At 41.7% G+C, this 25,674-nt stretch overlaps 5 protein-coding genes across 7 annotated transcripts in view; 2 read left to right on the top strand and 3 right to left on the bottom strand.

Annotated features, from left to right (window-relative positions):
• ccdc135 (coiled-coil domain containing 135) overlaps nucleotides 1–550 on the bottom strand; it is a 28,949-nt gene extending 28,399 nt beyond the window's left edge. Inside the window, exon 1 of the mRNA XM_013138969.3 lies at nucleotides 152–550. The gene's annotated coding sequence lies outside the window, so the exon portion shown is untranslated. The remainder of the gene's footprint in view (nucleotides 1–151) is intronic.
• A 104-nt stretch (nucleotides 551–654) lies between these two features.
• pla2g15 (phospholipase A2, group XV) lies at nucleotides 655–7,860 on the top strand. Its single transcript, XM_010884032.3, has 6 exons — nucleotides 655–934; nucleotides 2,737–2,893; nucleotides 4,189–4,307; nucleotides 5,787–5,885; nucleotides 6,041–6,265; nucleotides 6,419–7,860. Exons 1-6 carry the CDS (start codon nucleotides 793–795, stop codon nucleotides 6,928–6,930), a joined length of 1,254 nt encoding a protein of 417 aa, XP_010882334.2. The 5' UTR covers nucleotides 655–792; the 3' UTR covers nucleotides 6,931–7,860.
• Nucleotides 7,861–8,608: 748 nt separating this feature from the next.
• On the bottom strand, nucleotides 8,609–11,802 carry usb1 (U6 snRNA biogenesis 1). Its single transcript, XM_020040234.2, has 7 exons — nucleotides 11,114–11,802; nucleotides 10,832–10,998; nucleotides 9,892–10,075; nucleotides 9,683–9,736; nucleotides 9,444–9,549; nucleotides 9,064–9,147; nucleotides 8,609–8,843 (listed from the first exon to the last, which is right to left on the bottom strand). Exons 1-7 carry the CDS (start codon nucleotides 11,257–11,259, stop codon nucleotides 8,739–8,741), a joined length of 846 nt encoding a protein of 281 aa, XP_019895793.2. The 5' UTR covers nucleotides 11,260–11,802; the 3' UTR covers nucleotides 8,609–8,738.
• Nucleotides 11,794–18,049, top strand: znf319b (zinc finger protein 319b). The gene is made up of 2 exons (XM_034288432.1): nucleotides 11,794–12,151; nucleotides 13,068–18,049. Exon 2 carries the CDS (start codon nucleotides 13,352–13,354, stop codon nucleotides 15,173–15,175), a length of 1,824 nt encoding a protein of 607 aa, XP_034144323.1. The 5' UTR covers nucleotides 11,794–12,151; nucleotides 13,068–13,351; the 3' UTR covers nucleotides 15,176–18,049.
• Nucleotides 18,050–18,077: 28 nt separating this feature from the next.
• Nucleotides 18,078–25,140, bottom strand: ccdc113 (coiled-coil domain containing 113). Of its 3 annotated transcripts, XM_020040232.2 has the most exons (9): nucleotides 24,968–25,140; nucleotides 24,509–24,597; nucleotides 24,252–24,390; nucleotides 23,329–23,490; nucleotides 21,459–21,614; nucleotides 21,078–21,314; nucleotides 20,703–20,810; nucleotides 20,422–20,577; nucleotides 18,135–18,434 (listed from the first exon to the last, which is right to left on the bottom strand). In XM_020040232.2, exons 1-9 carry the CDS (start codon nucleotides 24,968–24,970, stop codon nucleotides 18,312–18,314), a joined length of 1,173 nt encoding a protein of 390 aa, XP_019895791.1. In that variant the 5' UTR covers nucleotides 24,971–25,140; the 3' UTR covers nucleotides 18,135–18,311. The 3 variants fall into 3 exon arrangements, with proteins under 3 accessions (XP_010882336.1, XP_019895791.1, XP_019895792.1); XM_010884034.3 differs by lacking the exon at nucleotides 24,509–24,597 and having other exon boundaries at nucleotides 18,078–18,434; XM_020040233.1 differs by lacking the exon at nucleotides 24,968–25,140 and having other exon boundaries at nucleotides 24,509–24,702.
• Between the last annotated feature and the right edge of the window lie 534 nt (nucleotides 25,141–25,674).

Genomic DNA, 25,674 nt, shown 5'->3' with positions numbered 1-25,674 from the left:
ACACACACATATATATATATATTCCAGTACCTAATTCCTAATACCTAATTCACACAAATACAGTATGAAACATGCCATGCTGAGATTATTACAACATTATATCACAGACGTATTATGCGTGAATGAATTGTAGAAGCACTTAAATATTTACCTTGTTATATTTTTGTTGGGCAGCATGATCAAAACGGATGTTGATTGGGTGTCACAATAGCAAAACACAGTCATAAGTGATTGGATCATCTCTAACCAGTCAGAGTATCAAAGCCAATGCTGAATCTTCTTAATGTTGCTCTACCTACAGGTATTCAGGCCATACTTTGACCAATCAGAAGGAATTAATCTCTAGTAAGCATTATTTGGTAAGGACTCAAATCCACTCTCCTTGTGGGGAAGAAACTTAGGTCTGTGGGCTAGGGATAGCTAGACTGAAATAGACAAAAACTTTATTAAATAAAAAAATTGTTTGCATCAAAACAACTGCAGTGGAAGGAATCTCTGCCTATGTTAATTCAGCCTAATATTTCTGTCAGGCAAGTTCCAGAAATGTTCAGTTGTTGTTTCATATTCAGTCGGCCACTCCCATCGCTGTTCGACTATTTCTGACGTCGACTACTTAAGACTTGAGTACAGGGCTTTAACGTTCAGCGTTACTACTGTGCCTTCAACATCTGCCGAGCATTGTTTTGGACAGTTTTTATTTCATGTTGGTTAACGTGTCAGGGTATATCGTGTCGCTAGATAACATCATAATTTCCTCATCAGGGAAAACAGCGTTATGAGTGAATGTGAGAAATGATATCCTGTGGGTTGGTAATCCCAGCGCTCTTTCAGCTGAGTTTGTTGTTGTTTTGGACACCATACATCAACGGCAGAACATTGGAGACATGTCCTACGGGCAAGGCATGTCGATCAGAAAGACCTCCCGTAATCCTAAGTAAGTGTAATTTTTTTTATCCTTATGAAGATAAAGTTAGATCTCATTTTTTGTTGCCATTATTATGCTAGAATATACAGACATTGCCTGCAAGCGGCTTCAGTCAACTGAAAAGGCTAGTTAGCAGAAACTCAAGCATGCCCTGTTTCTCAGGTTTGTTATGGTCCTTGACATAGCCTACGTTATTTCTTTGATATGTATGCCAGGGGTGATGTATATTTACACAGCCTAGCCGAACACTTGTTGAGTAATACATTCGTAATCAGGCTAAAAACGAATGATGCTAATTTAAATTGACAATGTACCTATCATGTATCCGATTGTTTATTCGGTTAGTGGATATAATATCGCGGTGATTCGGGGTCGATTAGAGCTGCTTGGTCATATGACTACAAATGGCATATGTAACAAGGGACAATTCAGTTGCAGAACGTTGCTGACAGAAGTGTCGTGAATAGATGCGACGTCGATCCACATTTTTTTGAAAACCACAAATTAAAATTTTAAAAAGTTGCGTGACTTGCGTCCTACTGAAAGTGCAAGACATGTAGCCGATGTTATGTGTAACAGAAATGTATTAAAGGGAAATAATGTTCCTTTATTTTTCACTATGTATGTGCTTGAACATTTCTCTACATGGAAACTTGTATTAGAATGTTAAAACGTATTGGAATGACTTGACTAAACCGGCAGTGCGCGTGCAACCACGTGCCCCATCGCGTGCAAATTAACTTTGTCTATACCCACCGGCCGAGATGACGGCACCCAGTCCGAATGGCAAATTATATCGGAATAAACCATATTAATCTAGGTACATAGCCTACATAAAACATTTACGGACATTCTGATAGGGACATTAACCCAAATGCAAATTCCTTTTTTTGTACTGGATCTTTGTATTTTGTTAAGTCATAAAAAATCACGTGTTTCTCCACTCGGAGGATTAATCCACAGATCAGAGATGTAAAAAAAAAAATTCTGGTAATTATCTTTGAATGATCTCTCCGTGTTTAAGTGACCCAAGTGACATATAATGCTTGTGTCAACCGATGAGAATGGGACCTTCAGTGTGTCCATGGTCTCAAATAGAACCAGGTTCTATTTGAATTGCTCTTTACTCTCACCAGCAAGTTATGTACAATAATTGATAACATGGCTGTGTACATTAATTTTACATGCTACGGTACGTAGCGTCGCTGGACTATTTCGCATGTTCATTTTCTCCTGGATAATTCTTGTGCACTGAATCTTTGCACAACTTTCCCTTTATTAATTACATTTATAGTAATAAAACCATCTTCTGTGATTGAGAACATAACATGATCAGTCCAGTCGCCTTTAATTACTTTCACAGCTTCAGAGTTAATCTTGGAAATGAGCAGCATATTCATTAGTTGTTAGCTCAGATATATTTCAACAAAGGCTATGTCAATGCCTTATCTAGTGTTTGGCAACTTACAACCCTCACAGTATTTGTATGTCTGCATGCATGTGATAGCAGTCAATGAAGTTTGCCCTAGGGTTTACTTTCTGGCTTAAACCTTTAACTTGTGGTTGACTCAGGGTCACAAAGGGTCATTTGTGACTGACTAACATGCTCAAATCTAAATCGGCCAGGTTTTTAGTGATTGAACACATCATTCTAAACAAAACCACAACAATAGAGGTGGTTGGTAGGAAAAGTGTTCCTAGTACAATGGGCTGTTATGGTAACCCATGATAACATGTATTACACTGTCAATTAATGGTGTCCTGCCTTCTGTCATTCTTTATTAACATCATCATATTGTCTGGTGCCACAGTTCCTGGAGACCTGGGGAACCAGCTGGAGGCCAAGCTGGACAAGCCCAGTGTGGTCCACTACATCTGCTACAAAAAGACAGATGTCTACTTTACATTATGGCTCAACCTGGAACTGTTGGTGCCAGTGGCCATCGACTGCTGGATTGACAACATAAGGTTGGCAATTAGTAGTCTCTGACACCAGCTAGCACAAGGTGTCATGTGAGGTGATTTAGGATTGTACAATTACATAACGCTACTGGCAACTTGATATTAATAAGACAATGCTAGTTTAATATGACTATGTAAATACACATCCGGAAAAAATCTTTCTATCCTTTCCAAAAAAGTTGAAAAGGAAAGTTCTGTTCCTCATTCAAAAGTGTTCAATTTGCAGTGGTCTCTTAATTTTAACCCTTCTGTTCCTCACTCAAAACCTTCCTTTTTGACTTGTTTGAAAGGAAAGAAAAAGGTGCAGTGGTCTCTTAATGTTTTACAGAGCTGTAGATGAGTAGGAATGGGAGAGAACACTCTGTAGGTTGACTAGGTTATTTTCTGGCCATTTTACACAGTATACTTTGGAGCTGGTGTGAGGAATAAGCAAAGTAGCTTTGATAAACTCTAACTTCAACTTGTGATAACAGCTACCATGAAAGTGGCTCACATTTTAGCTGGGTTCAATTGGGTAGCACCCTAACATATTCACTAGAATGAACCTGCTTGGAGGCAAGCTAAAACCACATGCTCGGTGGGAAATATTATTATTATTATTATTATTATTATTATTATTATTATTGTTGTTAGATTTTTTTTGTTTGTTATATAGCACGATTTAGGGTGGAATAGTAGCCTAGAGATTAGACCACCTGACCAATGATTTAATGGTTGCTAAATTGAAACCTCTAGCCTGAAAGTCGTCGTTCTGTCGTGGAGCAAGACCATTAACACTGATTGCTCCCAGGTTGTTGCTGAAAATGTGTTCTCAATCATACTTACCTGGTTAAATAATTATTAACAAATATTAAAGTAAGTAAATAGATGGAATGGAAGAAGCCTGAGCTGAAATGTGAAGTTAACTGAAGCTGGATGGCTTTGGAAATCATTGAGTACATCAAGCTTCCTTCAACGGAATCCACTGACCTTTGAATCCCCTTGTTTGTAATCATCATTTTCAACGAGTAGTCTGTCTTTTTTTTTTAAACAGTGAAGCCATAGTGTACAAAGAGTTCAGTCTTTCCTTCCATCTAGGCCAACTTCCTCCAGAAATGCAGAAATAATACTGACTGAATTAAACAGGTGTTTCCAGTTAAGTCTCCAACCAAAAGCTTTTTTCTGTGGCTTCAATCTAGAAACAAGTCATGAAAAGTGAAGAAGTCAAAGTTTACAGTTTATGCAATAATCTTAACAATACAAAATGTAATGTCATTTTAGTTAACCTGTCTAATATTCTGGTATGTGTATCTGTTCCCCAGGCTGATTTACAACCGCACAACAAGGCAGACAGAAGCACCTCCGGGTGTAGATGTCAGGGTGCCTGGCTTTGGACAGACCTTCCCCTTGGAATACCTTGATCCCAGCAAGCAAGGTGTTGGTAAGTGGGCCCATCATCATAGCAACATAACATTGCATACAGACAACTTAAGAAATATTGACACCCTTTTTGAAATTAAGCAAAAGGGAGTGCCAAAAATTAACGCCACCAACAATGAGTTATATTTTAGGCTCAAACATAACAGGGAGCGGAGTACTTTTATTTCTCAAACACAATAATTTCTCAAACACAAAAGACTATAATCAATCAATCAATCACATTTATTTATAAAGCTCTTTTTACAACAGCAGTTGTCACAAAGTGATTTTACAGAAACACCCAGTCTGAAACCCCAAGGAGCAAACAGTAGTGTTGAATTTCAATGAGTAATATTATATTTTTCTGAAAAACGGATTAAAAATATGTCGGCACCCATTCATTGATTTTGATGTATGTTTGGGGGTCATTGTCTTCTTGAAAGCTCCATCCATGGTCAAGTGTCCATCTCCTGGAAGAGGCAACCAGGTTTTGGACTAAAATATCTTGGTACTTAGTGGAATTTATTATGGCATCAATCTTAATAAGAGCCCCTGGACCCCTAGTAGCAAAACAGCCCAAAGCGTCATTGATCCACCACCATATTTTATTGTGGGCATCAGGTGCTTTTCCTTGTATGCAGTCCCCTTTTGTCACCCAACACGCCGATGGCGTGCATGGCCAAAAAGTTACATTTTAGTCTAACCTGACCATAGCAAATACTTTCAATGGTAGTTCCAATAATGCTTGTCAGTGGTCTGGCACTGGAATATGTGGGTTGGGCTCAATAAGGGCTTCTTTCGTGCCCCCCTTCCAAAGAACTGTTTGACATGGAGGTGGAGTCTAACAGATGATTTTGAGATACCCCAAGATTCCTCTAGACTGTGATCCTTGGATTGTTCTTTACCTCCCTCACCATCTTCAACACCAACTGTGGGGGGCAAAATGCACATGCATCCACTTCTTGGCAAATTTGCAACTGTGTTCTGAAAATGTTTGTTTGTTTATGGCCATGAATGTGCTTATGTTCTTTTCTTTTCATGTCATTTAACTGATCTGTGCAGGTCAACAACAATCTGTCTTCTTTCAACTGAAAGCTCTTGAATTTAACCCATGCCCATGGATGACTAAAGAATTTTACATGTGACATTTGTATATCAGGAACAGATGAAAGGCATCAAAACAGTTCCTGGAGACTGAGGCCAAGTAACATAACAGATGCCACTTCTTTATATTCTTTAGGCTTGCCAATACTTTTGAAACACATGTTTGCCAAAAGAAATCCATGCAACTCAATAAAACGTTTTGTTTAATTAATTATTGTTAAAGGTATACAACTACTCCTTTTGTTTGAACACTGTCTTTTTTGCAATCCCACAGCATTGCTCTAGGGTGCCAATACCTCTTGAGTTGAATGTATCTATTCAACAGTTTCTCAAATATTTTGAGTGTCAAGTGTGTTTTTGTTGCTGTTGGGCTGAGCTAGTATTGTTTGTGTTGCAGGCATGTATTTCTTCACCATAGTGCAGGCGCTGGTGGAGTGGGGATACACGAGAGATGACGATGTTCGAGGAGCTCCCTATGACTGGCGTAAAGCACCAAGTAAGTCCACCTCTGTCAGTGTACACACACACATTCACTGTAGATAAATCCGCTGAGAGATTGGTAACAGGTCCTTGGATGGATTGCATGTGCTTTTGTTAGACGTAAGCAATGTTATTTATCCTAAGCTTAATAGTTTTGTATACTTTTAATAGATGAGAACAAGGCCTACTTTCTGGGTCTGCAACAGATGATTGAGGACATGGCAGAGAAGGCTGGGTGTCCAGTTGTCCTGATGGCCCACAGCATGGGGAACATGTACACCCTGTATTTCCTAAACCAACAGCCCCAGGCCTGGAAGGATCACTACATCAAGGCCTTTGTGTCCCTGGGGGCACCTTGGGCTGGAGTAGCCAAAACACTGAGAGTCGTAGCTACTGGTAAGAGTTTGTGTACAAGTTCTGTGTGAATAACATCAGTGTCGGAGACGTGATGGTAAAGTTACTGTGTTTCTGCACCATTTGTAACGTCTAGCTGGCGTGCGTTCAACACCCGCGCCATTGCATACGTTTAAAATGTCTCCGTCCTTGCAGGTGATAATAACCGCATACCAGTCATCAGTTCCTTGAAGATGCGCTCACAGCAGCGCTCCGCTGTCTCAACCACGTGGCTGTTCCCGTACGCACATTCCTGGCCCACCGACAAGGTGCTTATCCAGACACCCACCACCAACTACACAGTGAAGGACTACCAACGCTTCTTCAAGGATCTTGATTTCGAAGACGGCTGGGAAATGCGTCAGGATACCGAGCCCCTGGTCAGTGCCCTGGAGCCTCCCGGGGTGGCCATCCACTGTCTCTACGGTAGCGGAGTGCCCACCGCAGAGGGTTTCCTGTACACCAGCTTTCCAGATACAGACCCAACAACGGTTCTCGGAGATGGAGATGGGACGGTCAATCTGCTGAGTGCCGCCCAGTGCAGGCGTTGGATAGGCCGCCAAACTCAACCAGTCCATATGCTCGAGCTGGAGGGGAATGAGCATGTGAATATGTTGCTCAACTTTACCACAGTCGCCTACATCAAGAAGGTTCTCTTTGGCCCCTGAGTGACCTCAATCTGTTACTGCTCCTCAGCTTATCTTAGTTCATGAACTGTGATGGTACAAAGACAAGATGACTGATAGGCTTGTGGACACATGACGGCCACTGTGCCTGAGGAGGACTTGATGACAGCACTAAAATGTTTTACACAAGCCATGATTTTATCATTAATTATCCCCCTGAGCAAACAATTACTGTTCATTCCCCTTTAATGTTCATCCAACATCCAAATGTTATCACGTTAATTGATCTTGTTGAAAATGTATGTGTACTGAGTTTTCTAAAATCTCAGAAATTACCTGTTGGTTTCATATAGCGCTGAACCAAAAATGCTGTGATGTTACAATGTCATACCTAAAGTTTAGCCACAATTTGAAGCCAGGAATATTGTGCCATCAACGTCAGTAGTTTCACTGTACACATCAGCCAAGTGAACACAAGATATATATTGATAACTTTAGTACACACAAATTGAACTAGGGGTATCTGTTTTTGACAATTTTTTCAGTTACTGAGCTTGTTAGATTTTATTTCCGCCCTTGGTCAGCATATCTATATTTATACGGGTGTATTTAAAATATTCTTCATGTCTAACATAAAATAATTATCACATTTACACCTTTTCATTTAGTCTATAAGATGTCTGCTATTATTGTGCAATTGTTCAAATTTCTCTTAACCAGGTTCAATTTAGAGTAGAACCGTTTCCTATGTGATCTTCAGAATTAGCATTGTCTGCAGTATTAAGGTGTTATATTTTTTTTCTGAAGCTGATTGTTTACTGGGAATGCACAGGGAGGCATCTGAACAGCTGGATTGAAACGGTGCCATTGCTCTATGGTTGAGCTTGAACACGATGTTATCGCTGCAACTATCGTGATCTGTGTTTGTGCAGCTGCCTTGTGATGATCAAGTAAATGTCATGTTGAACTTTGCATTATGCTGGTCTTTCTGTGTGAGCTCTTTAAGGGTGAAACTTGGAACTGTTTCAATCTCTGCCTCATCAGAGGTTCCTCCTGAAATACAGCTGTGTCTGTATAGTTCACCGATTTTGGCAAAAAGAGACTACCTTTTCTGCTCTGCGTCATTCAGTACTTGAACAGATCAAGCAGGATCTACTATCCATTTGCAGGAGTAAATTAGGTTATCTACCTGAATGACCCTTACAGGATAGGAAGAATTTATAAAACGAGTCCCCATTCCAGTCAATAGGTGTATGTTTTACACATTGTATCTGATAGGCAACACTTGGATAGATTCCTTTTGGGGAAAAAACAGCCCCCTGAAGTGTCAGATTTATTTTAACTGCATCTCTCTGATCCAAAAGATCTATTTTCAAAGAATGGCTTTAGGAACAACTACTTGACAACTACTTTTTCAAAGGTTGCCTTTAACTTTGTCAATAATGACTGAACATAATTGAAGAAATTCAGGTCTAGTGTCTGTGTTTTGTCATACAGTAATTGTAGGAGCAATGTATGCATTGCATATATACATTTGCTTTATATACATTGTGTGTGTGCTTTATATACATTGTGTGTGTGTGTGTGTGTGTATATGTACTTCACAATCAAACCTCACAGGAAGATGTGCAATTATGAGATTATGTTGCTTGACTTCAGGAAGCTGCTTGATGTTGAAGCAGGGCTGTTTTCCCTTAACCATTCAGGAGGTAAAACTTCCTCATTTTTTAAAAATACTTTATTTCCTCAGTTTTTAAAATGTCAATGTCGTATTTCAGTGCCTCGCTATTCAGGTGTCCTAACATTACAATTGACCACAGGCTAAAGGGGAACTGGTTCCTTTGAAGTTGTCAGCGTAGTGGAAAGGAAAAAGTCTTGTTCCCAGACTTAAATCGAAGCTCTTGACAGTCCAGTCTCAACATGAATGGTCCATCCTCATGGGAGTCAACCAGACTCTGATGGAACAAGAACAAACAAAAGGCTTTAGGCTCTGAGTGAAACCCTGGCTGTTTCATTCCCCTGATAAGATTAGAGAGCCTAGATCAAGTCAGCCTATGGCTTGCATCCATCAATTTCTCTAAGCTACTGTGATGGGTTACATAGGTGTGGATGATTTCAAAAGATGAGAACAAAAAAGGGACATGGACAGAATGAACTAATTGGAAGAGGTCATACCTGCAAGTCCTGCAGACACTCTTTCTGAATGTGCTCAGTGCAGTCACCAACACACCAGGCCAGACTGACATGGAAGGAAGGATCCTAGAAGAACAGTGAAAGTTTAATACTCACTTTTCACCTCAACACTGGATAAAACATCCATTGCTAGACAGTGTTACTAGTTGATTCTGAATGTCCTACTTATTCCCTCTTGTTTTCAGCAATTTGCAGAACAGGACTCCAGAAAACCGAGGGAATTTAACAAAATGTTGCATCCTCACAACTTTGGTAGGATGTTTAGATGTCAAGTCATTTCAAAACCAATTATTTAGAGATATTATATAAGTGAGAGGTTGGCCATTTATATTGTAATATGCAACATGGTTTTGTGTTCATACCTTGTAAAAAGTGTCAAGGTTGAACTCCATCATGGTGCTGTCCACAGCTTTCATTAGCTCTAGTAGCTGAGCCTGTCCTGTGGAAAATTCCATAGCCAGGAACGTCCTTTAGGGTAGATCAGGAGACTATACCATAAGACTAGCTGCAAGAGGAGTTGACTAAAAGAAAAAGTCTTAACACCTTAGGAACATACTTCCTAATTTCTGCTGTCACTGATCATTAGGAGATCCTACAGTACCTGTTTTTGTCATCATTACAGTAGACCTTCAGCATCTCAGCCGAACAAATGAACCTGATTAAAACAGGATTATTATTACTTTCCCTCATCTGGAATATATAGAATATCTCTAGTGTCACGCAACCTATGAACAACATATAATGAAAATAGTAACACCAATTCCACATTAACCAAGTGTACATTTGGGCATATTGAGACTAAGAGCAGACCTCCTTATATGTGCCAAGCTTGTTTTTAGGGATTTAATGAAAGGCTGGATCCAGTGATGTTTCAGAATGACAGTCTTAGATAGACTGAGGTGAAACTCATCTGTATGAATGAGGGAGATGCCATGGGATGCTGCCACTTTAGTCATCTCATCAAGCAGCTCCAGGAACCCTTCCTCTGGGATGTCTAAGAAGGAAAAGGAGAACTGTTGGTGCAGTGATCTAATAATGACTAGCTGTTTGCCGCAGTCTAGGTTTGAGCCATGACTCAAACCTAGACTGAGAAGTGTCACGTGACATGAATGGTGTGATCCACGGTCCACTTTTAATTAATAAAACAAGCATGAAATTCTAACAAATTCCTCTAATAAAATCAGAATAAAACTACCGCATTAACAGTTGATCTTATTTAGGTGGGATTCTGTTTTTTTTGTCAAGTCTTAAAATTAGACAAAAACCAATGCATATCTCATAACAAAGAATGTCTATCCATTCTTTTATGGACATTTTCACAAGCTAAATATTACATAGTGCCGTATGGGATTCCACTTTGCTTGTGGAAGCTGCAGTTTCACACTTGCTTGAAAGGACATTGGAAGGTCTTATTAGTCCAAACACCCTTGATAATTTTTTATCCATCTGCAAATGAGACACCAAAATGCAGATCACGGAAGCACATGTATATGTGCGAATACAGGGCTGAGGGTGGTATGGCGGAGGGAGTGGTTCATTTGTGTTTCAACAACATGTTGACTTCCTCGTTGGACATGCGAAATGGAAAAAACCTTGGCATGGAAGATATGCTGTGATCTTCAGCTATCTTGAGCCTGTTGAAAACTGCTATGAAAAGCCAGTCGAATATCTGGATATTGGGGAGAGGAAAATAGAGGAAAAATAACATTGTCTATGTAAGAGCATGTATCTATGAAGATAAGGAATTTACATGGAAAGTACACATAAGTGGCCCAGTTCCCTCTTTCATGTTTGAAGGAACGAATCCGTCCACCATGTAGCGTTCTGTCCTCAGTCTGTGAGTTTTCATCTTCCTCTGTGAACATGTCCAGCACACTGCTAGGAAAAGGTAGTCTGGACTTGGTGTCATCTTCCTCCCTATGCACAGAGACACTTTCTGAGACGTGATTGCAGAGGTCCACGCAGTCGAGAAATATGGTAGGCTAATTCATATAAAAGAACAGTTAAAATGTTATTTGGGAAAGGAATATACCTTGCTCTGGGGGGGTGTTCTTCTGATTTGGGCTTCTTCCTTAATAAACTGTCATCTTCGTGCCAACTTTGCCGCCTTTTGGTAACCCATTTTAATTGTATATTTTCTGTCTCCTCTTCAGAGCTGCTACTGTAACTGACTAACATTATTCTAAGTGAAGTTCATATTAACGCTTATTGATTTGTCATTAAAAATAAACAGTGAACTTACAGCGTCAACGGTACATTGAATGCATTGGCAATGCTGCCCAAAAACATTGCTGTGGTAATTTACGTCCCCCTGAAACAGAAAACTGTTAAAATAGGTTCCATATTGTATATGGATTGACTTTAACGTATATTTAATCAAAACGTACATACTGGACGTATAACTATTTAGCTGGACGTATTGTGTACTATTACTGCTAATGTGACTGTCTTGTGAAAAGTAATTATGAGTTACATCCTGTCCTTTAATCAACATCTTCTAGATGTGTTACAAAAAGATCGTAAGGCAGCAACACTGGCCAATGTAGCTTTCCCTTACTTACTATAAAACAACTTTATTCGTTTTTTTTTTATACAAACAATGTATTACTTTAATGTCTAGCTATATTTACTAAAGATAAAAGCCATTCGTTGCAGGTTCCGGGTAACTACAGTGTGTTGTGAGCTTGCCAATTAAACCCTGGATTATTCATGTTCCCGTGCCTGGGCAGGATCTCTGAGGCTAGCCTGTTAGCTAGCTAACGTTGTAATCCAAATATTCTCGCCCTTTTTAGCGGGAGAATTGCCTAGTTATCACATATAGGCAGGGTGTTAACGGAGTAACCCTCAGGGCAAACTATAACTGTAGATATTTAGTGGTGTCATTTCGAACGACCCAAAGGCTCTGAATCCGTCGGCCCTGGAGCAACCCCGCTTGAACAAGAGAGCTGCCAGATCTTCGACTGACCGAGGCTGCGGATGTGAAGGGACGTTAGGCCTACGAGGAATTTGTCATTTCTGGCAAAATTGTCTGATGCAAACGTTACAAAGAACTCCCACTAAAACGTTTAAGGTATGTTACCATTAATGCGGTCCTCAATATGTCACAGGTTGCCTGCTTCTGTAGATAACCAAATATGTTCCTAGTCCAACAACATTACATTAGCAAACGCAACACTACACCAACTAGCAATGCTAACAAGCTAAATACTATGCTAGCTAACTAGCTAGCTCTCTCGCCATGCAGATTTCTGTCTCTCTGCTGCCGCATCTGAAGCAGCGATTGCTGCCTGCTACCGTTAAATCTACTGCACGCATACTTTTCTGTTTCAGGGCACATACAGTAGCGTGTCTAGGTAGGTAAATCGAGTTTTCTTCGGTTTGCTTTAGTGCACGAACACCGACCAATGGATGCTTATTGATTGTGCACGCTGTGGATGATTTGGATATGCATACAACCAATACTGTAATCATGGGGGGATGGGGGTGAAGGATGTCTTCAAATGGGATAGCAGAGACTCTGAGTCTGATGGGTCAAATAGTCGTTACTGAAAACATTTAACACAGACAGATCATGGATCAAACCAATGTGATTGACCCATTTTGTGAGAGGTTGCACTCTGCTGAACCTATAGGATGTTATAAGAAATTGCCTTGTACTGGGACTAACCAGTTTAAATGGTCTGCCTACCTACAAAACGTAAAATCTGTGCAAGTCTTTAAATGTTTGTTTGTAGGTATATTTGTTTTTAGTGACACATTAGACAAGTAATCAGGAATCAAGTAGTCTACAGCTGCTTTAATCTGATGCTTGGTGGTAGTAGCAGTGTTGTTTTGACATGCTTCCTCTACAGTTCATCCTTTAGTGCTCTGATACCTCTTCTTGCTTCAGGGGAAGTGTCTGTGAAACCAAAATGTTACACTTGTAGCAAGCCACACTGTACTAGTTAATAACTGAATAATAATTGTTTTCCTTTTTCCGTTTACAGTTCAGAAGAGGACTAGAGACACGTGGAGACAGTGGATTACTTTTTTAAATGTGTTTTTGCAGAAGGTGTTATTCCTCTGCATATTTTCAGACACATGTTAAAACGTCCTGCAAACAAACCCTGTTCGTATTTTGCGAGTGCAGTTGTCGTCCACTGAAATGGCCGATTAAATTACTCCGATTTCTTCCACTCCGCCCACCTGTCCGTCAATGTCCTCTTGACTTTTTTCTTCATAAAAAAGCGATCGTTACGGTATAAAACTGAATCCCTACACGAGAGCCAGGATGACCGAGGCGTGGCAGCAGCACGCGGTCGCCCCCCCTCCGGTAGTGCACACCATACCGCCAGGGGCGGAGAATGCACTGGGCTGCGCTGTCTACGGTATTGTCCTGCAGCCCGATCCCGCTCTGCAGCAGTCGCAGCAGCACCAGCACGGCCAGCAGCACGGCCAACAGCACAGCCAGCAGCAGCCCCAGCCCCAGCAGCAGCACCCGGCCCAGGTGCAGCAGCCCTCCCTGCAGGTAGGGGGCGAGGGCGGACACAAGTGTGGGGCGTGTGGCCATGACATCTCCCACCTGGCCAACCCGCATGAGCACCAGTGTATGGTGAGCCAGGACCGCTCCTTCCAGTGCACCCAGTGCATGAAGATCTTCCACCAGGCCACCGACCTGCTGGAGCACCAGTGTGTGCAGGTGGAGCAGAAGCCGTTCGTGTGCGGCGTGTGTAAGATGGGCTTCTCCCTGCTCACCTCGCTGGCGCAGCACCACACCTCGCACAACAGCACTAACCCCATGAAATGCTCCATCTGTGAGAAGACCTACCGGCCGGGTTCCTCCGGGAACACCACTCCCAGCTCCTCCGCCACCAACCCCCAGCAGCCTTCCGCTGACGGCGCCTCCTCCAGTGGGAGCGCAGCAGTGGGATCCACTTCCACCATCACTTTTCCTTCGGCGCGCGACCGGCCCTACAAGTGTTCCGTCTGCCAGAAGGCCTTCAGGCACCTGTCGGAGCTGGCTCGTCACGAGCGCGTGCACACCGGGGAGAAGCCCTTCAAGTGCGAAACATGTGACAAGAGCTTCAGCCAGTCCTCTCACCTGGCCCATCACCAGCGCACCCACAGCTCAGAGCGCCCATTCAAGTGTGCCGTGTGTGACAAGAGCTTTAAGCACCGCTCCCACCTGGTGCGCCACATGTACGCCCATTCCGGAGAGCACCTGTTTAAGTGCAACCTGTGTGAACTGCACTTCAAGGAGTCCTCGGAGCTACTGCACCATCCGTGCCACCCGCAGGGGGCGCGGCCCTTTCGCTGCGCCACCTGCGGGAAGGGCTTCAAGCGGCCGTCAGACCTGCGGCAGCATGAGCGCACACACTCCGAGGAGCGTCCCTTCCACTGCGAGGAGTGCCAGATGAGTTTCAAACAGCAGTACGCCCTAGTGCGCCACAGGCGCACGCACAAAAACCCCTCCGACCGCCCCTTTAAGTGCAATCTTTGTGACAAAGGCTTTCTGCAGCCGTCTCACCTCCTTTACCACCAGCACGTCCACGGCATGGAGAACCTGTTCAAATGTGCGTCCTGCCAAAAGGAGTTCAGTCAGTCGGGAGAACTGCTGCGCCACAAGTGCGGCGAATCGTCCTCTTCGTCTAGGGACACGGACAAGCCCTACAAATGTGACGTGTGTGGCAAGGGATACAAGAAGAGTTCGACACTGCAGAGGCATCAGAACTCGCACTGCCAGGAGAAGCCCCTGAAGTGCTCCCTTTGCGACCGCCGCTTCCTGTCGTCGTCCGAGTTCGTGCAGCACCGCTGCGACCCGTCCCGAGAAAAGCCCCTCAAGTGCCCCGACTGCGAGAAGCGCTTCAAGTACTCGTCCGATCTGAACCGGCACCGGCGTGTCCACACTGGGGAGAAGCCCTACAAATGCGCCAGCTGCGATAAAGGTTTCAAGCAACGGGAGCACCTGGCCAAGCATCAGAGTGTGCATTCCAGAGATGCCCAGTTCAAGTGTGTTTGGTGTGGAGAGCGCTTTGGAGACCTGGGAGCTTTGCAGGAGCACACAGTCCAGCACACAGCTGAAGGAGGGGGTTACCCTGTGCCACCTTGCATATAGTTACGCCCCTCCGTTCTGTACAAGTTCATAGCAAACGTCCCTGTCTACCATTAATTTGCAGCACCCAGCTTAACACACTTGAACTGGGCATCTCTGGAGTGCACACTCTGGTGCTTTCCAGAGATGCCCAGTTCAAATGCTTTGGAGACCTGGGAGCCTTGCAGGAGCACAGTCCAGCACACATCTGAAGGAGGGGGTTACGCTATGGTAGGTTACTATGTGCCACTTTGTGCACTCTGTGCCATATAGTTACTCCCTTCCTTCCCTTCTTTTCCAGGCCATAGCAAATGTCCTTGCCTACCCGAATTTGCCCCCAGCTTATTGAATCCCTGCCTTCACTTTCCACGAATCCCATACAGCTAATAATTGTGTAATAAAAAATGGAAGTCACAGCTTCTCATTGTACTGCCAAGTGTCACTGATTTAGGGCTACGTTCTGAAAGACCGAGGATAAGATATCACAGAGGATGAAATTTAGATTTGACCTTAAACTCTTATGTTGGATTTTTCTTACCTGTTTCATCCTCTACTGAAGCAACTGCCCGGTAATGGCGATTAAAAAAGAAATGTAAATCACCACATTAGCCTACATTTCTGTTGATGAAAAGCTTTGTGTTTGTAAATACGTTACCTTGTAGATTTGTAAAGAAAAGGGGATGTGGACCAGTTCCCCTTGTGACGACCTGGTCGGCTGGTCTGTAAGTGTTAAGGGTTGCACCATGACCCAGAACTATTCTTTTGCCAACAGTGGTGTCACTCAAAACCATCTACAGAGATCCTGCATGCAGTAATTTTCCATTCTCCTATCCAGGATACTCGACTGAAATTATTGCTAGGTTTCAGCTGCTGCTACAGTCTGCTGACAGCCTCTTGTGTTTTTTATTTTGGAATCAACTACGCTGTATCAACTCGGATTTCAAATGTTTTTGTTGGGTGGGTGGAGGGTCAAGATTGTGTGTTGCTTACTTTTCCACAACCTCATATCACTGTAGTAGCAGTGTATGCAGATACACTAAAATCAGACACCTCTTTACCCTTTGTGCTTTAGTATTTTTAAGCTATTTATGTATAAGTATCAACTCCACGACTCAATTTTTCTTTTTTTTTTACATGGGGAGGGGGACTTTATTGTGCTATTGTGAAATATTACAAATATTTGTGAGTGTATGTGGAAGTATATGTGGCCATCATTGTGGCAAATATAGTTTGTACCAAAACCCCATTGTACTGCACCAGATCCTAAAGGTGTGGAGATTAACCAGCTGAAGTGTCATGACATCTCACTGCTATATAGAAATGATATAGAAATATATATTTCACACTATTATACAGTTAATATTCTTACAGAAATCAGTGTAGACTGTACTGAAAATGTCTAAACTCTGATCAAGTCTCCTCTTATTGAGTGTATATAGTACAGTATGTATGCGAGTATGTTTACTAGTTCAGTTATAGGCATTGTCTGTTTCTAAAACTGCATTGGCTGTTTTGTATGTTACTACTTTTTAATCATATGGGGACTTTTTTTTAAGTCATGGTGGTGATGGTATGTTGCAAGTTTCTAAGGACAGCATCTAAATCCAAACCCAACAGGTATTCTGACCCCTCATGCTCCTCTGAGTTCATTTGGGTAAATGATGTTGAATCATTTCTGTGAAATTGGAATCCTGGCTATAAAGTGGATTGAGTTAAACATTCAGGGCTGGTTTCGCAGACACCGATTAAACCTCGTCCTGGACTTAAGCCAAGCTCAATCGAGATTTTTTATTTTTTAATGTTTTTTTAATGTTCAAGACTAGGCGTAATCGGTGCCTGCGAAACTGGCTGTCGGTTTTGAATTTTGGCAGGTCTGTATAGTTTTAGTTAACCCCATTTGTGAAAAACATTTGCAGTATATTCGTGCAGATCATGTTTTTAAGATGGTTTCCTTACCAAAAATGGGCTGATACAGCTTGATTGCAAAAAACTATGAATTTTCATCCTCTAGTCTTTAATTAAGGCACTAAAATTCAACTTGGCTCAAATGAACCTCAACTTATTTTCTGTGCAGGTGTTTGTTCTTTTGCAAGTGAAGCATTTCTACAGGGCATATTTGTCCCATCTGGTGGTGGAAGTGACGTCTGAGTGCAGTATTGATGAAGTATTTTATGGTAGAAGGTAGTAACTCGGAGGAAGGTTATTATTTCACCAGTTCCAGTAAAGACTGCTTGGCCTTAATCTGGGGTCAGGATTATTTAGATATCCAATCTACTCCAGACCTTACTGCCTCCATGTTGTGGCTTTTTTTCCTTGTACTGATGTGTATTTTTGTTTTCTCCATTGCCATTGAGGTGTGAATTAGTGTCATATGTCTGTCTTATGTTAAAAGTGTTGTGTTCATGTCTTTCATCTGGCATTAAGACAACAATCAGAGAGCAGTTGGGAATTTTAATATCACAAAAAGTACTGTATGTTTGTTTTTTCATATTTTTTTCTCCATTAATTTTGTTTTAAAATCTATATAAATATCTATATACTTGGAAGGAGTTAACAGGGCCTTTGTGATGGAATGGGGAAAATGTTTGACGGAAGGGTCATTAGGACTGATTGACATGACTTTTGATCTGGTGTAGTGCATAACAATTAGCCCCTGCCTGTGACCCTTGTTTCTCTGTTCTGTGCATGCCTGCTGTGTTAGTTCATGTAATCTGTCCCAGGTCTTAGTGCTTCGGAAAGCACTTATTCCTCTTATACCTTTTTTCAAATTGTAGTATGTGAATGATGTAGTAAAAAGAATTGTGACAACGTACAGTATGTGTACATTCATGCTAAGATAACTGTATGTAGCATTCAATATACACAGCACTAACAAATAAACTTTTTTCCATTTATAAAGGGGAGGTCATATGTGGTTAATTGAAGAGGGGATTGAAATTCTTTTAGGATCATTTTTATTTTTTTATTTTAGTTCATGTAGTTGAACAACAGGTGAGTTGTGTCATTTCTAATAGGGTGTGTAACGCTTATTTAAATGCAGGGCAGGCACATCAGAAACACAGTGCATTTCAAATTTACAAACAACTAATCACATTTGCTACAATGTGGTTTTATATCTTTAATCGTTTAAAAAAAGAATGATGCATCCAGGACTTGTGGGCTAGTTTTGATTAAATATGTCATTAGGAAGCATGGGAGTGTTCGCCGGCTGAGTGGGAACTGGTCCCACTCTTGCAGTTGCCTTCAGCTTGTTCCAGGCTTTAGTGTGTGTCTTCAAAGCCATCTGGATTAATGGAATGGATAGCAGAAATGTAGTTCCATTACTAATGATGATTTTAGAATGACATGTCGCTTTCAAAATTGCATGGATACTTAAAGATATATTTAATATTGTTATTTTCAAATTCCTTTTAGTCCTGTAGAACCATTTTTTGGTTCTGTTAAATTATTTGGCCGGTTTAGTCTATTGCATAAGCTGTGTATTGGGTGGACTCACCATCTAAAACACAGCCACAAGAAACTATAGCCGTCTCATGTCTGTGGGTCACACATGGATGTTAATCTCTAAACACTTGGCTACATCCAGTCATGAGCAAAAAGCTGTATGAATCAAACTGTGTACTTCTGTTTTTGCTCTTGAATAATAGTTAGTTAAGGTTGTAATAGTTTTTTGGTATTGACATGTTGCTTGTGGGGATGTTTAGACATCAACTACTACTTTTATAGCTTATGCATTTATCTAAGCCAGCCACAGAGGTTAAGTAATGTAATTTAGAATAAAAAAACAATGACTGGGTGATGCTACAGCACTAAAATTAAGTGGAATATTTGGTTGGTATGTATGTAAAAAAAAAAACTGAATGATTATTTTAAAGTGCGTACCTATTGTATAAAAACAACACATATCAGATGACACATTAAGAAGCAGTACAGAAACTGCAACACAAAATTTAACTAAATTGTTTTTTTTACTTATCATCATGAGGCTTGCTTTAGCTCAAAGTACTTTTGTGGCAGTATGAAATGTTCTGAGATTAGATTTTAAAAGAGAAGTAGAGCAAATGTTTATAAAATACAGAACTTAAATATCATAATTGGATAAGTCTCCACAAGTCAACTCAATCTCAGTCTGTCTTGTAACAACTTTTTTCTCTTGTTTTGAAAGCTCATTGATTCTCATGGCGTAGTGTGTGTTTGGCAGTTCACTACCTAGCAGAGGGAACCTGCAGAAATTACAGCACTTATCCTGAAATTATGTAAATAACTAGAATTTAACATGTGGAGGTCTCTTAGTGTGTTATTTTGATGCATTCATATTAAAGAGGGGGTCATCTCAAAATATCTGTGCCATAAAGAGCAGCATTAATTCAAGTGCTTTGGACAAATCCTTCACATGTGAAAAGGTTCAAGAGAGTGTGTAGCCTTCACAGGCTTTATAAATAATGTGCCCCAGTCTGAGTCTCCCTGGTGGCGTTTTAAGGCCTTCACTGCCGCTTGCTGTGAAAATAGCACACCATCACCCTGGTAGTAGGGAGACATTGTCATCAGGGATTTCTTGGTGTCATCGCATAGTACACACACAAATTTGCCACAATCTTCAACATCACTAAATCCGTTCGTAGGTTTGCAATGAGACGGCCATAGACAACTAGATATGAACTTTCAGAAAAAAAGGGCTAAAAGGAGAAAGGGATTAAAAAAGGGGTTAATAATGGTTCATATCTGTGTAAGTATCTATTGCATTAGGAGGTTACAAGCTAACTACACAGAAGTGTCCAGGGACAAAATTAGCTGCCGCTTGCTAGTTAGCTAGTTACTTAACGTCTTTGTAAAATCTTACAAATAGCTGTAACATTTAATTGGTAGATATTGGTTTTGAATGACTGAGGAAAATATATTTCGAACATTAACTCTTTGTCTATCTTGTTGGGAAAGTGGTTAAGTTGTCAGGTAATAATAAGTTCACAGAAAAGTTTGTTGGTGCAGTTACTAAAATAAGATTTTGAACAGTATTAGAGATTTCCATTCAAATTTCAGATTTGAAAAGAGGAAGGTTTAACATGCTAAATCACTTGCTAAAGGACAATAACTATTTAATTATATGAATGTCAGAAATAATTATTTCAAAATCTAAAAAGTGTCTTCTCTTGCAAGCCCCACTAAAGCAAGCCCCACTAAATACAGGATATTTATAATGAAAATGTGTTAGAAGGTATGCAGGTACCTAGTGTAGGTACCCTTGGTAGATAACATACAATTTTGTCTCTAACCTCAGAAATCTCAACTTTTCGCTCCCAGGCCCGGACATTCTGTTCGAGCTGGGCACTGGAGGCTTTCACTGAGATGTATTGCAGAACGTTGGGAACACGGACGTCTGCCAGCTGGCTTTGCAGCTTCTGGTTTAGAGTCTCTGCCTTGGCACGCTCCTGTCCAAGGAAGAACAAGGTGGGGAATATTAGCCTGGTCAACAGGAGTAATGCAAACATGGCTGACTAGTTGCCTTCCAGTATGCTATTAAATTATTTCCTAACTAAAGGGAATGTAAATTGACCTCTTCTGCCTGCAGTGTCTCCTCCTCGATCTTCACCAGCATCTCCTCACGGGAGGTTATGTCACTACTCAGCAGCTTTGACTCACAAGTCAAGCTCTGGAGCTTCATCTGCAAACAAAACATCAGCACATCTCCTTTTATTCTCCAAAATCTCCTCCACATACCTACTAATACAACTCAGGCCAAGTACTTTAGCTGGGCCTAAGCAATTAAAATGAACCTAAGGTAGATCCCTTGTGATAAACCTATACAACGTATGTTTACATTTCCCAACCATGAAAACATCCCTCCACCCTCCTGAACCTGATCACACTCCCGTGAAACAAAAGAGAGGTGAAATGTACAGTACAATAAAAATCTGAATAGGAATCACACCTTGTAGCGGTTAAGAACCTGCAGGGTATTTCCTGCCAGGAGTTTTAGGCGCAGGAGGTCCTGGTTTCTTTCATCAATGCATTCAACATACTGGGTGTTCTCGATCTTCAGCTGCTGGAAATCCACTTCGTGCTGGGCTTCACCCATCTCCTCTTTCTGTCGTTGCTTTAACTGCAACTTCTTCTTCTGCACATGGAGAGCTGCATTCTGTAACCGCAGCTTCTCAATCAATGTGTCCTGTAGGAGACAAACAGGTGATGTGGTCAGAGAAACAGGACAGCAGTCATTGCCATTTTGCATTACCCCCAATATCGGTCCTTTATGTAAAAAAAAACAGATGTAAGAACTGTAAACTGACCACTTTGCCGACTGCTTGCTTACTTTTGCTCTCATTCTGTCCTCAATATAACGAATGATCTTCTCTGCTCCCATCGTGACACCTCTCTTCTCCTTCAACATCTTAGCGACATCACGGTCAAACTCATAACTTGCTTTCTTGACTTCCACGAGTCGAATATCTGCTTCCTCGATAGTTGCCTGATATAGGGAAGAGGCACAGAATATTGATCATCAGCTTTGAAAAAATACAAGAATGCCAGGAATCTAAATGGGAATCAGTGCTGGGTTGATCCAGTATTCCCTTAGCATTATGTTCCCTCAAACCTGTTCCCTCTGCCTTGTATTTCCTCTGCCCTGTGTTCCCTCAGCCTTGTATTTCCTCTGCCCTGTGTTCCCTCAGCCTTGTATTTCCTCTGTCCAGTGTTCCCTCAGCCTTGTATTTCCTCTGCCCTGTGTTCCCTCAGCCTTGTATTTCCTCTGCCCTGTGTTCCCTCAGCCTTGTATTTCCTCTGTCCAGTGTTCCCTCAGCCTTGTATTTCCTCGGTCCTGTGTTCCCTCAGCCTTGTATTTCCTCTGCCCTGTGTTCCCTCAGCCTTGTATTTCCTCTGCCCTGTGTTCCCTCAGCCTTGTATTTCCTCTGCCCTGTGTTCCCTCAGCCTTGTATTTCCTCTGTCCAGTGTTCCCTCAGCCTTGTATTTCCTCTGCCCTGTGTTCCCTCAGCCTTGTATTTCCTCTGTCCAGTGTTCCCTCAGCCTTGTATTTCCTCTGCCCAGTGTTCCCTCAGCCTTGTATTTCCTCTGCCCTGTGTTCCCTCAGCCTTGTATTTCCTCTGCCCTGTGTTCCCTCAGCCTTGTATTTCCTCTGTCCAGTGTTCCCTCAGCCTTGTATTTCCTCTGTCCAGTGTTCCCTCAGCCTTGTATTTCCTCTGCCCTGTGTTCCCTCAGCCTTGTATTTCCTCTGTCCAGTGTTCCCTGAGCCTTGTATTTCCTCTGTCCAGTGTTCCCTCAGCCTTGTATTTCCTCTGTCCAGTGTTCCCTCAGCCTTGTATTTCCTCTGCCCTGTGTTCCCTCAGCCTTGTATTTCCTCTGTCCAGTGTTCCCTCAGCCTTGTATTTCCTCTGCCCAGTGTTCCCTCAGCCTTGTATTTCCTCTGCCCTGTGTTCCCTCAGCCTTGTATTTCCTCTGCCCTGTGTTCCTTCAGCCTTGTATTTCCTCTGTCCAGTGTTCCCTCAGCCTTGTATTTCCTCTGTCCAGTGTTCCCTCAGCCTTGTATTTCCTCTGCCCTGTGTTCCCTCAGCCTTGTATTTCCTCTGTCCAGTGTTCCCTCAGCCTTGTATTTCCTCTGTCCAGTGTTCCCTCAGCCTTGTATTTCCTCTGCCCAGTGTTCCCTCAGTCTTGTATTTCCTCTGTCCAGTGTTCCCTCAGCCTTGTATTTCCTCTGCCCTGTGTTCCCTCAGCCTTGTATTTCCTCTGTCCAGTGTTCCCTCAGCCTTGTATTTCCTCTGTCCAGTTTTCCCTCAGCCTTGTATTTCCTCTGTCCAGTGTTCCCTCAGCCTTGTATTTCCTCTGCCCAGTGTTCCCTCAGTCTTGTATTTCCTCTGCCCTGTGTTCCCTCAGCCTTGTATTCCCTCTGTCCAGTGTTCCCTCAGCCTTGTATTTCCTCTGTCCAGTGTTCCCTCAGCCTTGTATTTCCTCTGCCCTGTGTTCCCTGAGCCTTGTTTCCTCCGCCCTGTTCCCTCTGCCCAGTGTTTCCTCAGCAATGCCTCCCCAAGCCCTTTTCTTGTCTCTTCTCTACATCTTAACTACATAGACTACAGCTAAACCAAAATAGTAATATATATATATATTATGTATAGTCACTCTATTTCTCTCTCTGCTATCTCTGGGTTTTTTTTTTTTTACATTGTGTTTACCTTATGTTTTTGGAGTACTCTCTCAGAGCTCTCCTTCAGTTTGTCCAGGTCCTCTGTCATTTCATCAAGCTCTCTCTGTGCCACATCACATTTTTGCTTCAATGTCAGACACTGCAACTGCTCCACAGCCATTGTCTGTGTTTTCAACGTTCTCCCCTGGCCCTAAAGGCAGACAGAAAAGCATCTAACCACAGTTATTTAGATGGTATTGTAAACCAGGTGCTATGAGCCCTGAATGCTAATTGGCTGAAAGCTGTAATATATTTAAGCAATAAGGCACAAGGGGATGTGGTAAAGGCTGGCTTAGGCTGGCTCCATTGTATATAAAATGTACCACATATTCTTATGTATGCACATGGCAGAGTTCCTGGACACAGCTTTAAGCATTGGTATATTGGTAAAATATCACAAATCCCAGAGGTCTTAATGCTCTAATAAACTAGTTTGCAACCTTCAGGATTAAACCACCTGGTTTATAACATACAATATACTACAAGTATTACAAATCATTTAAGCTTTTTTGGTGAACTAATTGGTAACAAGTTTATAATAGCAACAAAGCACTTCAGGTTTGGTCAAAATAGCACAAATAAGGGCTGCATTGTTGGGTTGCTCTTATGCGCAGCGCAACTTGGAGTGCCCGGATGCAGACGTTAGCTGTGGTATGATATTCCTCAGAAAACGGGACAGTCCATAGCCATATGGCACACCTTGTCATCCCAATATACATTACAGCACCTCTGGTCTTTCAACCGTCCCACCGGGACGGTCTCATCTTCCTCTTTCTAGGATCGCAGAAACTCCTGAAACCTTTCCTCTACAAAGACCATCTGAAGTCAGAGTTTAAGTAAATGAGAAGTACAAAAAAAAAAGAAAAAACGATACCATGTGTTACATCAGTTGTGCAAGATTATTTCTCCTACCCCTCCAATCTCCAGCTGTGATCCTGTGGCTGTTGCGAGGGAATCTGATAAAAGCCGAGGAACCATTTCTCTGGGGTCCAAGCGGCTAATATAGCGCTCATACATATCCGACTCTGCCCGGAGCAACGCGTTGGAACGTCTGGAATAGAAGAAAACACATAGCTAGGCCTTCTGTTTTTGGTGGGTCTATAAAATCTCACTCAACGTAGCAAATCTAACGAAATGTAACAAATACATGTTCAAATATCATATTTTACCTAAGTTCTTCAATGAGTTCGACTAGAGGCCGCTTGTCTGTATCGGATACAAACTGAACTTCCAATATTGCATCCGCCATGGTTGGTTGCTAAGGTAAACAAATTGGTTTGAGTCTGTGCCCACCTGCTGTGGCTCACTTCAGTTTTGGTGAATGCTATCCGGGATCCTTGGCGCGCATTCGCTGGATTTTACAATGTGACCACATCAGTCAAGCTTACAAAACAAAACCTGACAGAAGATTTTATGTAGCGAATTTAATTGTTTTTCCCAATGCAAGTTTATGTGGTAAGACCATTTAGCCTTTTGTGCATGAGCCTTCACCACTAGTATTCTTTTCTGCAGTGAGGTTACAGTGTGACATCTATAGTTCATTATTTTGTAACTTCTATGCAGATATAAAAAAAAAAATAGCTAAAAAGTTTATATATTATGCAATAATCCAAGTAAATTTCTCTTACCATTGCGCTTGCGACTCGGTTCTTGACGCTCACCGAAAAGAGTCGTTCGTAAGTGAACAATCCATCACTACAGAGAACAGACCACACAATGAAATTCTTAATTCCAGTTTAAGAACGCAGCTAGAATGTTAACCAGGACTAAAAGAACAGAGCACATCACTCAGGTTCTTAAATCTTTGCATTGGCTTCCAGTCAGTTACAGAATAGATTTTAAAGTGGTGCTTTTAGTTTATAAATCTCTGAATGGTTTAGGACCCGAATACATTTCTGATGTTTGAAGAATATAAACCGAGCAAGGCTCTTAGATCCATGAACACAGGTCAGCTAGTAGAGCCCAGAGTCCAAACTAAACATGGAGAAGCTGCGTTTAGCAGTTATGCTGTACACAACTGGAATAAACTACCAGAAGATCTTGGACGTGCACCAAACGTATCCATTTTTAAATCCAGGTTAAAAACATTTCTCTTTTCACATGCCTATGACTGAGCTCTTAAACTCACTTACACTGTTTAGTCTTACAACTTTTATATCTTCCTATGTTTTTATAACGTTTTATTCTATGTTTTATTATTATGCTGTATTTTATATTTCTCGTCTTGATTTATTTTTTATTAAATGTACATTTTGCTATCTTTTAGTAATCATAATGCAGTTTGAGGCTTGAAATACCCTAAACAGTTTTTCTTTTTTATTCAATAAATTGTCAC

Source organism: Esox lucius, chromosome 19 (assembly GCF_011004845.1).
Source record: "Esox lucius isolate fEsoLuc1 chromosome 19, fEsoLuc1.pri, whole genome shotgun sequence".
Classification (NCBI taxonomy): domain Eukaryota; kingdom Metazoa; phylum Chordata; class Actinopteri; order Esociformes; family Esocidae; genus Esox; species Esox lucius.
Note: the sequence above shows the minus strand (reverse complement) of the source record. Positions and strands in the feature narration are given on the sequence as shown.